The sequence below is a fragment of the Echiichthys vipera genome (assembly GCF_963691815.1).
Source record: "Echiichthys vipera genome assembly, chromosome: 16".
Classification (NCBI taxonomy): domain Eukaryota; kingdom Metazoa; phylum Chordata; class Actinopteri; order Perciformes; family Trachinidae; genus Echiichthys; species Echiichthys vipera.
Genome location: NC_139841.1, coordinates 25,749,184 through 25,762,250, shown reverse-complemented (window position 1 = coordinate 25,762,250; position 13,067 = coordinate 25,749,184). Strand labels below are relative to the sequence as shown.

The 13,067-nt window shown below is 45.1% G+C and overlaps 1 protein-coding gene across 1 annotated transcript; it reads left to right on the top strand.

Annotated features, from left to right (window-relative positions):
* The first annotated feature begins 4,525 nt into the window (after positions 1-4,525).
* On the top strand, positions 4,526-12,030 carry bhmt (betaine-homocysteine methyltransferase). Its single transcript, XM_083930063.1, has 8 exons — positions 4,526-4,625; positions 4,807-4,939; positions 5,024-5,136; positions 6,371-6,562; positions 7,437-7,584; positions 9,018-9,200; positions 9,322-9,550; positions 11,571-12,030. The coding sequence occupies exons 1-8, from the start codon at positions 4,605-4,607 to the stop codon at positions 11,749-11,751; spliced, it is 1,200 nt and encodes a 399-aa protein (XP_083786189.1). The 5' UTR covers positions 4,526-4,604; the 3' UTR covers positions 11,752-12,030.
* The last annotated feature ends 1,037 nt before the right edge of the window (positions 12,031-13,067 follow it).

Sequence of the window (13,067 nt, the reverse complement as noted above, 5' to 3'; positions counted from 1 at the left end):
TCTCTCTCTCTCTCTCTCTCTCTGTGGACCCTTTCACTGCCGTGCGTGTGGCCACAAATATCCCACTTTTGCACTGACAGCAGTGTTGGCACGCCCACAGGTCGAAGTCAGCGCGAAACTTTACCCAGATCAACCCTCAGACATGTTAACACTTTGAGTGCCATGGACCCACATGTAGGCCAGAGAGCCCCTGGACACACATAAATGATTTTAATACATTTTTATTTATTTATTCTGCCTACAGCCGTGCAACCGAGGTGTAATGTTCATGGTGTTTCTTACTCAGCTCTTTTTATTTAGCCCCAATCTTCTGGGGATCATGAATATTCAAAGCTAAATTCATGTGAACCTTTCAAATATTTTAGGATTTGGAGGTTTTATTGAGCGGAGTTGACATTTTAGGTCTCCTGAGGCAAATGCAAGAAGAAAACTGGGAGGTCTGAGGTGGAAATGGCTCTTCCTCTGAGCTGAGGAGCACGAGCGCTCGAGACTTTGCTGGTAAATTTCACAGATTCAAGATTCAAGAAGCTTTATTTATTTATCCAGAGGGAAATGATTGTGCAACAGTTTCAATACAAAGATGGGAAAGGGTCAGAGTGACAATAGCTAACATAAATCCAATAAAAGTAAAGTTTCTCATCTCATCTCATCTTCAGCCTCTTATCCGGGGTCGGGTCGCGGGGGCAGCAGCTTTAGCAGGGGACCCCAAACTTCCCTTTCCCGGGCCACATTAACCAGCTCTAACTAAGCTTACTTCAAATAAATCAAACAATGACTAAATGTGACAGAGTGCAAGGGACATTGTGGTTAAGCTCAGGTTTATACAATATACAACAATACGCAGCGTGCAGTTTAGCAGCATGTTGAAATAAAATAAGTACAAACTAAATAAGTGAGAAGGAGCGATAAGTGATAACAGTGTTAAAAGTGTTAAAAGTGGTAAAAAACCAAAATGTTTTGGTATTTTTAGGTGACAAATGACGGAAACATGACAGATTCATTTTCATTTCATCCACTAACTGATCGGTCGGCAGAATCCTCGTAACTTAGACGCTGAAACCAGAGAAAATCTGGCATTTTTGCTTGAATTAAGATTTAATTGACCAATAATTTCTATCCTTTTTTGCTTTAAATGTGCATTTTTCCCAAAACACGGACAGGATTTCTTACTGAACCAAGTTACAGTAAAGTAACATGAATGGAAATTTGAGCCTTGCAGGGCTGCTAGTCAAGGTCCCTGAATTTGGAAAAGTAGCTGCGTATGAAAGGATGTCTTATAGGATGCAGGAAACTGTCTCCTGAAGTTTGGCGTGTATAGTTCTGCTATAGAAGCGTCAATGTAAAGACGAGGTAGATGCAAACCTTTTGAATTTGTTAGCTGTATTGTGTACGTTGCGATCAGTCCTCACTCCCAACTCGTTGAAAAGGGCCGCTTGGTCTGATATGGACGCACAGGACTCTCCACTGCTCGACGGCGTAGTAAAGAGTCTTCGTAGAGAGGATGAAAATAAAATGCCTAAGGGCGCACTCACACTGTCCACCCGTACCGTGCCCGAGCACGTTTCACAGCTAAAGTCTAGTTCCTTTGACCAGTGTGAGTGCAAACGTACCGCGCCTAGGAGCGGTACGCTTGCCGTCCACAGCCCGGTTGGGAGAGGTGTGTTTGGGAACACAAATGTATGGCATGGAGACAAAGGATAGACTTGATAGACATCAGGCAGCTTCTTCTCTCTCATTAAAAAATCAATTAAACAAACTATGAATAAGGTGTTGTGGGAATTTTGTATATTTGTAATCCATAATCATAGTTTTGTCAAGTCAGACGCAGTTCAGTGTCTCCTCTGTCTCACCTTCTTCATGGATAACGCAGATAACTAACTCCTGATGGTATAATGGCATATGTGTGTATCTGCACCCTGTGTTAGAGACCGTGTGATGAGAGAGGTTCAGAATATTCAGGATTGTAACGTCTGAGGCAGGTTTTTGTTTGGTCTACGTCAACCAACCAAGGCTTATCGCGTCCTGTCTTGACTCTAGGTTTTGTGAGGACGCAGGGGTGAACCTATTTTTGTCTGCAGGAGAAAATGCTTTGGCAAAATAAACCACGGAGAAAAAGCTGATCCTGTTTGTTGATCTTTTATTGAAGACACGGACAAATATTTTGTCCCGTGAACAGTTTAAGTGCTGCCCAAACGATGTCTCCTGCTTCACCGCAAAGTCCGTTTCTGCTCTGGTTTCAAGTTTCCGCGTAAGATTTTATGAACCGGACCACGATCGGCTGGAGCTGCAGTTGTGAAGTCACAAACTGTACTGGACATGATGTCTCTTCAGCAGATGATTGTGAAAACAGCCCTTCTGGTGTCAAACTTTGCACTAAAATCATTCTGCACAGACGCTCGAAGTTGCCCTAAAGATGAAGAATATTTACGTACTGAATGAAGGGGGGACTTTAAATCGTCTCCCACCACTCCGACACTATTTGCTGCACACGTTCTGTGAAACTGTGTTCTTTCCCACCTGTTTCTGAACATGAGTTCTGCTCCAGGAAACATTTTATCTTCACAGTTTGCATCTTTACGTTTACATCTGCATTGTTTTTACGGTTTAAGGCAATGAAATGTGATTAAACTTTGGTTTTGCATGAGTGAAAGTTTTAGTTCTTGCACTGATGATCCAGTTGTCGCCTCCTAAATAACGAGAGTTAACCTTCAGTCCTCACCATCGAGAAAGACCAAACAAAAGACAGATTGCACGCACAAAAGTTCACACTATGTTCTTCTTTCTTTCTTCATATTTGCCGCACACCTTTTGTGAAACTGTGTTCTGTCCCACACGTTTCTTTCTTCATGTTACTCTCAGAATATGACTCACTTTGTCCACACTTCCGTTATTCATCCTTGAGTTTATCTCTTTTCAGTGATCATCTGCATTTTTACAGTTAATGTGTATAAAAAAGGCAATCAAAGTTGATTATATTTGACTCAAACTGGTTTGCATGAGTCAAATTCTCTTGAGTTCTTGCACTGATGATCCTGTTGTCGCCTACTAAAGCACTAAAGTTGACCTTCAGTTCTCACCATCGAGAAAGACCAAACAAGAGACAGATTGCACGCACACAAGTTCACAGTATTTCCTTCTTTCTTTCTTCATATTTGCTGCACACCTTTTGTTAAACTGTGTTCTTTCCCACATGTTTCTTTCTTCACTCTGCTCTCAGAGTTATGACTCACTTTGTCCACACTTCCATTGTTCATCCTTGAGTTTATCTGCATTTCAGTGATCATCATCATGGCAAAAGGCAATCAAAGTTGATTATATTTGACTCATGATGGTTTGCATGAGTCAAATTCTCTTGAGTTTTTGCACTGATGACCCTGTTGTCGCCCACTAAAGCACTAAAGTTGACCTTCAGTCCTCACCATCAAGACCAAAGAACCAAAACAAAGATTGCACGCACAAAAGTACACAATATTTACCTCATTCTTTCTTCATATTTGCTGCACACCTTTTGTTAAACTGTGTTCTTTCCCACATGTTTCATTCTTCACTCTGCTCTCAGAATTATGACTCACTTTGTCCACACTTCCATTATTCATCCTTGAGGTTATCTGCATTTTTACAGTTAATGTGCTTTACATGTAAAAAAAAAAGGCAATCAAAGTTGATTATATTTGACTCACGATGGTTTTGCATGAGTCAAATTCTCTTGAGTTCTTGCACTGATGATCCTGTTGTCGCCCACTAAAGACAAAGACAGGGACTTTGTGTTCTCTTAAAGTGGAAGTTGCATTAAAGTTTGTGTTATTCCCGAAGAAATGTCAGTCAAAAGCAACTGGACTTGGTTATTTGTCTAGGAAGACGTTTCACCTCTCATCCAAGAGGCTTCATCAGTTCATGTACGCATCTGACCAGACTGGGACTGGACCAGGACCAGGACCAGGCTGGGACTGGACCAGGACCAGGACCAGGCTGGGACTGGTCCGAAGAACAACTATTGACAAAGCCTAAATACCTGGATCTCACATCAGACATTTGGACCAGTCCCAGCCTGGTCAGATTCAGTATTGCAGCAGCGGCCGGTCCCCCTCTCTCTCTGTCCCTCCTCAGTTCGGAAAGGGCTTTGTGCAGATATCCGCGCTGCATTTATAATGCTGGAGAGGGGTGCGGTGCTCCTGATGTCACTTGAGAAACCACCTGCCTCTCACATATCGCTAAAGAACGAGAGTTAACCTTCAGTCCTCCCCATCAAGACCAAAGAAGCAAAACAAAGATTGCACGCACAAAAGTACACAATATTTTCCTCATTCTTTCTTCATTTTTTATTTGATTCAATCCACAAAACATCAACAGAGGAACGAGTTGCATTGCTGCTGCTGCTGCTGCTGCTGCTGCTGCATGAACAATAGGTTGTCCTGTGCAAACTTGCCAAAATAAAAAAAAGAGATGCGATATGTGAGAGGCAGGCGGTTCTCAAGTGACATCAGGAGCACCGCACCCCTCTCCAGCATTATAAATGCAGCGCGGACATCTGCCCAAAGCCCTTTCCGAACTGAGGAGGGACAGAGAGAGAGGGGGACCGGCCGCTGCTGCAGCAATAACGAACCATGGCACCAGGAGCAAAGAAAGTGAGTCAAGACTGAGTGTGCACCACATAAGAAGAACAGTTTCATGTTACCTGTGGCATGGTTGAACTTTTTGAAGATGTTGGTTGTTTGTGCTCCATTTTTCTGCAGAAGCAAGTGGGTTTTTAATGGTGCAAATGGTCCAAAGTAACACACTTGTGCGCTTCTTCTTGCGCGCTTTAAGGGCATTTTGGAGCGTCTGGATGCAGGAGAGATCGTTATCGGGGACGGGGGCTTCGTCTTCGCCCTTGAGAAGAGAGGCTACGTCAAAGCAGGACCGTGGACACCTGAGGCTGCAGCCGAGCACCCTGAAGCAGGTAAACTACTCTTGGCACATTTTTTCCCCAGCCGTTTCCTCACTTGTTAATCCACTTGAACGAGCCGTGTTTTGTTGTCTCCAGTGCGGCAGCTGCACCGGGAGTTCCTGAGAGCAGGCTCCACTGTCATGCAGACGTTCACTTTCTACGCAAGCGATGATAAACTGGTGAACAGGGGCCACACTCAGCGCTTCACGGTGAGTACAGCTTTCATGAGCGTGTGTGAGTGTGAGTGTGCAGCTGCTCTGAAGCCTCATCTCCGGTCATGAAGGGGACTACAGCTTGGCAGCAGAGTTGGCTTCAACCCAGACAAAGACAGGGACTTTGTGTTCTCTTAAAGTGGAAGTTGCATTAAAGTTTGTGTTATTCCCCGAAGAAATTTCAGTCAAAAGCAACTGGACTTGGTTCTTTGTCTAGGAAGACGTTTCACCTCTCTTCCAAGAGGCTTCATCAGTTCATGTACGCATCTGACCAGACTGGGACTGGACCAGGACCAGGACCAGGCTGGGACTGGACCAGGACCAGGACCAGGACCAGGACCAAGACCAGGACCAGGCTGGGACTGGACCAAAGAACAACTATTCACAAAGCCTCCTGTCACTCCAACGACTGTCGTTGGCACTTGGAGCACAAAGGGTCCCAGTGACATCATCGGCCTTGTGAGAGGTTAAATACCTGGATCTCACACCAGTTAGTTGGACCAGTCCCAGCCTGGTCAGATTCAGTATTGCTGCAGCAGCGGCCGGTCCCCTCTCTCTGTCCCTCTTGGGTTCGGAAAGGGCTTTGTGCAGATGTCCGTGCTGCATTTATAATGCTGGAGAGGGGTGCGGTGCTCCTGATGTCACTAGCCTGCCTCTCATATAGCGCATCTCTTTTTTATTTTATTTTCTTTTGGCAAGTTTGCACAAGACAACCTATTGTTCATTTCACCTCTCATCCAAGAGACTTCATCAGTTCATGTACGCATCTGACCAGGCTGGGACTGGACCAGGACCAGGACCAGGACCAGGACCAGGACCAGGCTGGGACTGGTCCAAATGTCTGGTGTGGAGATCTAGGTATTTAACCTCTAGTAAGGGCGTGCACAAGGCCGATGTCGTCACTGGAACCCTTTGTGCCCCAACGACCGTTGTTAGAGTGACAGGAGGCTTTTGTGAATAGTTGTTCTTCGGTCCAGTCCCAGCCTGGTCCTGGTCCTGGTCCAGTCCCAGCCTGGTCCTGGTCCTGGTCCTGGTCCTGGTCCTGGTCCTGGTCAGATGCGTACATGAACTGATGAAGCCTCTTGGATGAGAGGTGAGACGTCTTTTCCTAGACAAATAACCAAGTCCAGCTGCTTTTGACTGAAATTGCTTTGGGGATAAACGATGACGTGGACAAATGAGGTTGACACATTCACAGTTTTTGTGTCTGTTTTTTCCTGTTGATCTTTAGGGGCAGCAAATAAACGAAGCAGCTTGTGACCTGGCCAGAGAGGTGGCCAATGAGGGGGACGCTCTGGTGGCAGGAGGAGTCTCTCAGACCCCGGCTTACCTCAGCTGCAAGAGCGAGAATGACGTCAAGGCCATCTTCAAGAAGCAGCTCGACGTCTTCGTCAGTAAGGACGTGGACTTCCTGATTGCAGAGGTAGGGATCACTCTCACTGCGTCAGAGCAAATGTCTTGTTTCCAAGACCCATCCCATACAGGATCATACAGACACCTCAATATATACAACAAAAAAAGATATAATACACATATAAATAAGAATAAAGGAGAATAGGATCTGTGCAGATTCACAGACACCGGCCCACAAATAACAAAACAACACATGAGCTTAAACACGGAAGTTTTTCCTCATGTTTTTCTGTTTCCTCCTCCTCGCAAAGGCGTTGGACAAAGGTCAATCAAAGCTCCATCCTCCGAACCTGTTAAATCAACATCAGGAGCAACAACCTTTGGTGTAAATCGTGACATAAAAGAGGGGAAATAGCACAGTTTGAACATAAAAGACATTAAAATGATCAGGTAAAACATTTGCACACAGTGTTTCTTTGTTTGTTTGTTTGATTTGTTGTTGGTTTTTAAGCTTAAGATCAGTTTGTCAGTGAAAAGCTTCCCTTTTTCACAGCTCAGTCTTGACTTTTACAGTAAACGAAGGTCGTAAATTCCCTGATTTATTGTAAATAAAATCCCACCAACGGCTGAAGCGGTTTGTGCAGGCGGGCGATTTGCTTTAGAGTCTAAAATAGTGAGGGGGGGGTTTGTGCTAAATCTCAATAATGAGACGTTTGTGTAAAACTCATCACTGTGATCGAATAAAAAGGTGGACTGCTTCACAGCCTGAGGATTCACAAGAAATGCTGAATATGCAGATTTTTAGTCCTGGATAATTCATGTTAGTGAATCATCTAAACCAGGAGTTGGCGACCTTTTCGATTGGGAGTGCACTTTTTATACACATTTCTAAAAAAAGAAGAATAACTGAATGTCCTTACGCGTGTTTGTGTTGTTTCTCACAGTACTTTGAGCACGTGGAAGAGGCCGAGTGGGCCGTCCAGGTTCTGAAGACCACCGGGAAGCCCGTGGCTGCGACTCTGTGTATCGGACCTGATGGAGACCTGAACGGAGTCAGCCCCGGAGACTGTGCCGTCAGACTCGTCAAAGCCGGTACGGCAATATCTCAATCCATCCACTGAAGGTATGAGTTTTGGGGAGTTTTTGGGGCCGTTTTCAAGCCTTTATTATAGAGGACAGACAGGAAATGGGGTGACCCCGACCCCGGGATAAGCGGTTGAAGATGAATGAATGAATGAATGAATGAATTGTAAAAAAGATATTATGAATTATCGAATTAACCCAAAGGAACAACGCTGCGACAACTACGTGTACAGGACAAGGACAAAATACAATCATGTCAACTTATGGTTTTCCCAGTTGTCCTCATGAAATTAGGAAAAATATAAAGAAAATAGAAATGACGTCAGCTGTGTGTTTAGAGAATTCAAGCTATTAACGGGGTCAAATTGACCCTGAGGAGAACGGGAGGGTTAAATATCTGACTTTGGCGCCATCGAGTGGCAGATACACTACACCATGGGTGTCAAACTGATCCAGTAAAGGGTCGTGTGGCTGCAGGTTTTCATTCCAACCAATCAAAAACACACCTGGTCCAACAAACCAACTGTGTGAAGACAGTTCAGGTGATTGAGTAAGTCGAGTCAGGTGTGTTCTTGATTGGTTGGAATGAAAACCTGCAGCCACACGGCCCTTTACTGGATCACTTTGACACCCATGGTCTAAACCAGGGCTGCCCAACCCTGCTCCTGGAGGGCCGCTGTCCTGCATGTTTTAGGTTTCTCTCTGCTCCAACACACCTGAATCTAATGCTCTGCTCGTTGTCAAGCAGCTGAAGCTTGTCACAGGTTTGATAATCGTTAGACTCAAGTGTGTTAAAGCAGGGAGGACCCTAAAACCTGCAGGACAGTGGCTCTCCAGGAGCAGGATTGGGCAGCCCTGCTAAGCACTATACTGCCCTACAAAGCCTAAGTCAGGGGTGGGCAGATCGGGTCCTGGAGAGCCGCTGTCCTGCATGTTTCAGGTTTCTCTCTGCTCTAACACACCTGATGGCTCGTTATTAAGCAGCTGATGCTCGTCACAGTTTGATTATTGTTAGACTCAGGTGTGTTAGGGTAGGGAGAAACCTAAAACATGCAGGACAGTGGCTCTCCAGGACTGGAATTACCCCCCCCCCCCTCCGACCTAAGAGCAGTAACTACACAAAGAGTAGAGCTGAGCAAAACTGCTTTAAAGTTGAACTAAAGTTGAACTAACCACCAGCCGAACGGCCTCAGATGTAGAGGTGCTGATCCTCATCCCAGCCAACTTTACGTATATAGCACCTATCATACATTTATACATAACCATACACTAAACTTGGCAACGGTATTAAAAATATAGACTAAAATATTCTTCAACCTCATGTATCACGCAGCCTAAGACTCCAGTTTTTACCTGGATTGTGATTTTTTTCTTTTTTATGCCCTCAGGATCATTTCAAACTCATTTAAAGCTGTGATAAAGTGCATGTTTCCTCTCCGTAGGCGCCGCGATTGTCGGCATCAACTGCCACTTTGACCCGGAGACCTGCGTGAAAACTGTGGCGCTGATGAAGGCGGGCGTGGAGAAAGCCGGGCTGAAGGCTCACTACATGTGCCAGCCCCTGGCCTACCACACTCCTGACTGCAACTGCCAGGGTTTCATTGATCTGCCAGAGTTCCCCTTCAGTACGTGCACACACACACACACACACACACACACACACACACACACACACACACTCAAACCTGATGCTTCGAATAAACGTCTGGGTGTAAATGTCGCAAACGACCGCGTGTTCTCCGGCAGGTCTGGAGCCGAGGATCCTGAGCAGATGGGACATGCAGAAATACGCACGGGACGCGTACAACGCTGGTATCCGTTACATCGGAGGCTGCTGTGGATTCGAACCCTATCACATCCGCGCCCTAGCCGAGGAGCTGGCACCCGAGCGGGGCTTCCTGCCCGCCGGCTCTGAGAAGCACGGCATCTGGGGGAGCGGCCTGGAGATGCACACAAAGCCCTGGGTCAGAGCGAGGTACTGGAGAGAGTTCTTCTTTCTTTCTTTTCCCTTGTGTGTTTTCTCTCCATCGATTTAGGTTAAAATCACCACGTGGTGGCGCCTGCTGCCGTGGTCCTGCATGACGCGTCCTGCTGCTGTTATAATCTATCACCTTAGCTGTGCTTGTTTCTACTGTTCTGCTGTATTAATAACATATAAGTCCTATTCACATTACTATAGATGTTATTATAGTTACTGGAAGTGTGTCTGTCTCTGTCTTTGTGTCTGTCTTTGTCTCTCTCTGTCTTAGTCTCTCTCTCTCTGTCTTTGTCTCTCTCTCTCCGTCTGTCTTTGTGTCTCTCTGTCTGTCTGTCTCTCTCTGTCTGTCTTAGTCTCTCTCTCTCTGTCTTTGTCTCTCTCTGTCTGTCTTTGTCTCTCTCTGTCTGTCTTAGTCTCTCTCTCTCTGTCTTAGTCTCTCTCTCCGTCTGTCTTAGTCTCTCTCTCCGTCTGTCTTTGTCTCTCTCTCTCTGTCTTTGTCTCTCTCTCCGTCTGTCTTTGTCTCTCTCTGTCTGTCTTTGTCTCTCTCCGTCTGTCTTTGTGTCTCTCTCTGTATTAGTCTCTCTCTCTCTGTCTTTGTCTCTCTCTCTCTGTCTTTGTCTCTCTCTGTCTGTCTTAGTCTCTCTCTCTCTGTCTTAGTCTCTCTCTCTCTGTCTTTGTGTCTGTCTCTGTCTGTCTTTGTCTCTCTCTCCGTCTGTCTTTGTGTCTCTCTGTCTGTCTTAGTCTCTCTCTCTCTGTCTTTGTCTCTCTCTGTCTGTCTGTCTCTCTCTGTCTGTCTTAGTCTCTCTCTCTCTGTCTTAGTCTCTCTCTCTCTGTCTTTGTCTCTCTCTCTGTCTGTCTTTGTGTCTGTCTTTGTCTGTCTGTCTGTCTTTTTCTCTCTCTGTCTGTCTTTGTGTCTCTCTGTCTGTCTTTTTCTCTCTCTGTCTGTCTTTGTCTCTCTCTCTCTCTGTCTGTCTTTGTCTCTCTCTCTCTCTGTCTTTGTCTCTCTCTGTCTGTCCTTGTGTCTGTCTTTGTCTCTCTCTCTACCTGTCTTTGTCTCTCTCTCTCTGTGTCTGTCTTTGTCTCTCTCTGTCTGTCCTTGTGTCTGTCTTTGTCTCTCTCTCTACCTGTCTTTGTCTCTCTCTCTCTCTGTGTCTGTCTTTGTCTCTCTCTGTCTGTCTTTGTCTCTCTCTCTCTCTGTCTGTCTTTGTCTCTCTCTCTCTCTGTCTTTGTCTCTCTCTGTCTGTCCTTGTGTCTGTCTTTGTCTCTCTCTCTACCTGTCTTTGTCTCTCTCTCTCTGTGTCTGTCTTTGTCTCTCTCTGTCTGTCCTTGTGTCTGTCTTTGTCTCTCTCTCTACCTGTCTTTGTCTCTCTCTCTCTGTGTCTGTCTTTGTCTCTCTCTGTCTGTCCTTGTGTCTGTCTTTGTCTCTCTCTACCTGTCTTTGTCTCTCTCTGTCCATCTGTCCGTCTTTCCTCTCTCTCTCTCTCCTTCTCTTCCTCCCCAACCGGTGCAGACAGATGTGCGTCCTCCACAGAGCTGGGTCTGTCTGACGTTCCTGTCTGTTATAGTGAAGGTTTGCGTTGCCACCGTACTCTACGGGGGAATTGTTGGGTCTGTGTAAATCATAAATAAGTCATAGAGTGTGGTCTTTACCTACTCTGTAAAGTGTCCTGAGATAACTTTTGTTAGGATTTGACACTATAGATAGAATTGATTTGCATGTTCTCCCCGTGTGTGCGTGGGTTTTCTCCGGGTTCTCCGGTTTCCTCCCACAGTCCAAAGACGTGCAGGTGTTCGGTTCATTGATGACTCTAAATCACCCGTAGGTGTGAATGGTTGTCTGTCTCTGTTTGTCTCTATGTGTCCTGTGATAGACTGGCGTCCTGTCCAGGGTGGACCCCGTCTCACGCCCGATGTCAGCTGGGATCGGCTCCAGCCCGCCGCGACCCCGACAGGGACAAGCGGTTGAGATGAATGAATGAATTTAATTGAATTTAAAAAGTGGTATTCCTCTCCGCAGGGCGCGTCGGGACTACTGGGAGAAGCTGAAGCCCGCGTCTGGACGTCCCCTCTGCCCCTCCATGAGCACACCCGACGGTTGGGGGGTCACCAAAGGCCACGAGTTCCTGATGCAGCAGAAGGAGGCCACCTCCAAGGAGCAGCTGACGCCGCTCTTCGAAAAGGCCGACAAAAGCCACTGAGCTCCTCCCCTGAGGCGTCTCACACACTCCCTTAAGTTTACATAACAAAAAGACTGAAATGCTGAAGTGTTTTCTGTCTTTTTAGGACCTTTTTTCCTGTGTGTGGGAGCCTGGTTTCATACGCTGACACTTTTTAAATGGGTTTACCCAACAATGAGTGACGGGAGTAAGATCAACTGTGAGCCTCGTGAAATTACCGCAAAAAAAAGTGAATTCACCAAAAAAGAATGCCTTTTATAAACACTCCTAAATTATGTGTAGCAATAAACTTCGACTTGAACTAAATCTGCACGTGTGTGGGTATTCATTCATTCATTCATCTGCGTGGGGGGCTGAAGCCGACCCCAGCTGACATCGGGTGTGAGGCGGGGTCCACCCTGGACAGGACGCCAGTTTATCACAGGACACATATTTATTTATTTAAATTTTTTGGTAAAACTTACAGCAAATTTAATGCAATTTATCTTTTTTTCAAACAAGTTGGAAACGGGTTTACAACTGAATCTGATCGCTTGTATTAAATATTAAAGTTGTAGTTCATTGATGCAGTTAGGCGAAAAGCTACTAAGCACTTTAACTCAAGTACCGTAGAAGTACAAGTTTAAGGTACTTAAGTCCACTAAACACTTAATGTTCCTCAGTTTATCTGTATTCTCCTGATTTCATATTGATAAACAGATAAATTAGTGTCTTAGATTGGGGGATATATGTTGCCAGATCAGACTGGAGGACCGTATGAGCTCGTGAACACATTACCGCCCACTGAATTCTGTAAAAACTGGCAACCCAGTGTGCAGCGTGTTTAGCATGTCTGACTGCATTTACTTTGTCATTTTGCACATTTTAAAGGATTTTTAAGTGAGTTTTTAAGGATTTTCTTAAGTGAGCTCTAAATTAAAGACCAATTAATTCATTTTAGCTTCACATCTTTGTATTTATTCTACGAATCTCTAATCTAGGATTATAACTCCCTTTTGTTTACAATCTAACGTTAGCTAACGTCTGAAATTAGCCCGAGTGAAGCTGTCGGGGGAAAACAAAGCGTCATCAGCGTAGTTAGTGAACCCAGAGTTTATTGAAAGAGTGTTTTAAAGACTTACTAGATGATCCTGAACCACAATAATATTTACGTTAATAATAATAATAATAATAATAATAATAATAATAACTTTGTTTGTATAGCACCCTTTAAAAACAGAAGGTTACAAAGTGCTTTGACAGCGCAAATCCAAATACACATATACAGTATAACATCTCTCCTTAATTGCATGTATATAGGTCCTGTCTGAGCATGTGTGTGTATTTCGAGCCTGTGT

What these genes read in the sequence shown, in the direction of transcription:
- bhmt (XM_083930063.1), top strand. Translation starts at nt 4,605, where the DNA reads ATGGCACCAGGAGCAAAGAAA. An exon ending in TGGCACCAGGAGCAAAGAAA is followed by an intron (nt 4,626 to 4,806) that starts GTGAGTCAAGAC and finishes GCGCGCTTTAAG; the next exon opens with GGCATTTTGGAGCGTCTGGA. An exon ending in TGGACTTCCTGATTGCAGAG is followed by an intron (nt 6,563 to 7,436) that starts GTAGGGATCACT and finishes TGTTTCTCACAG; the next exon opens with TACTTTGAGCACGTGGAAGA.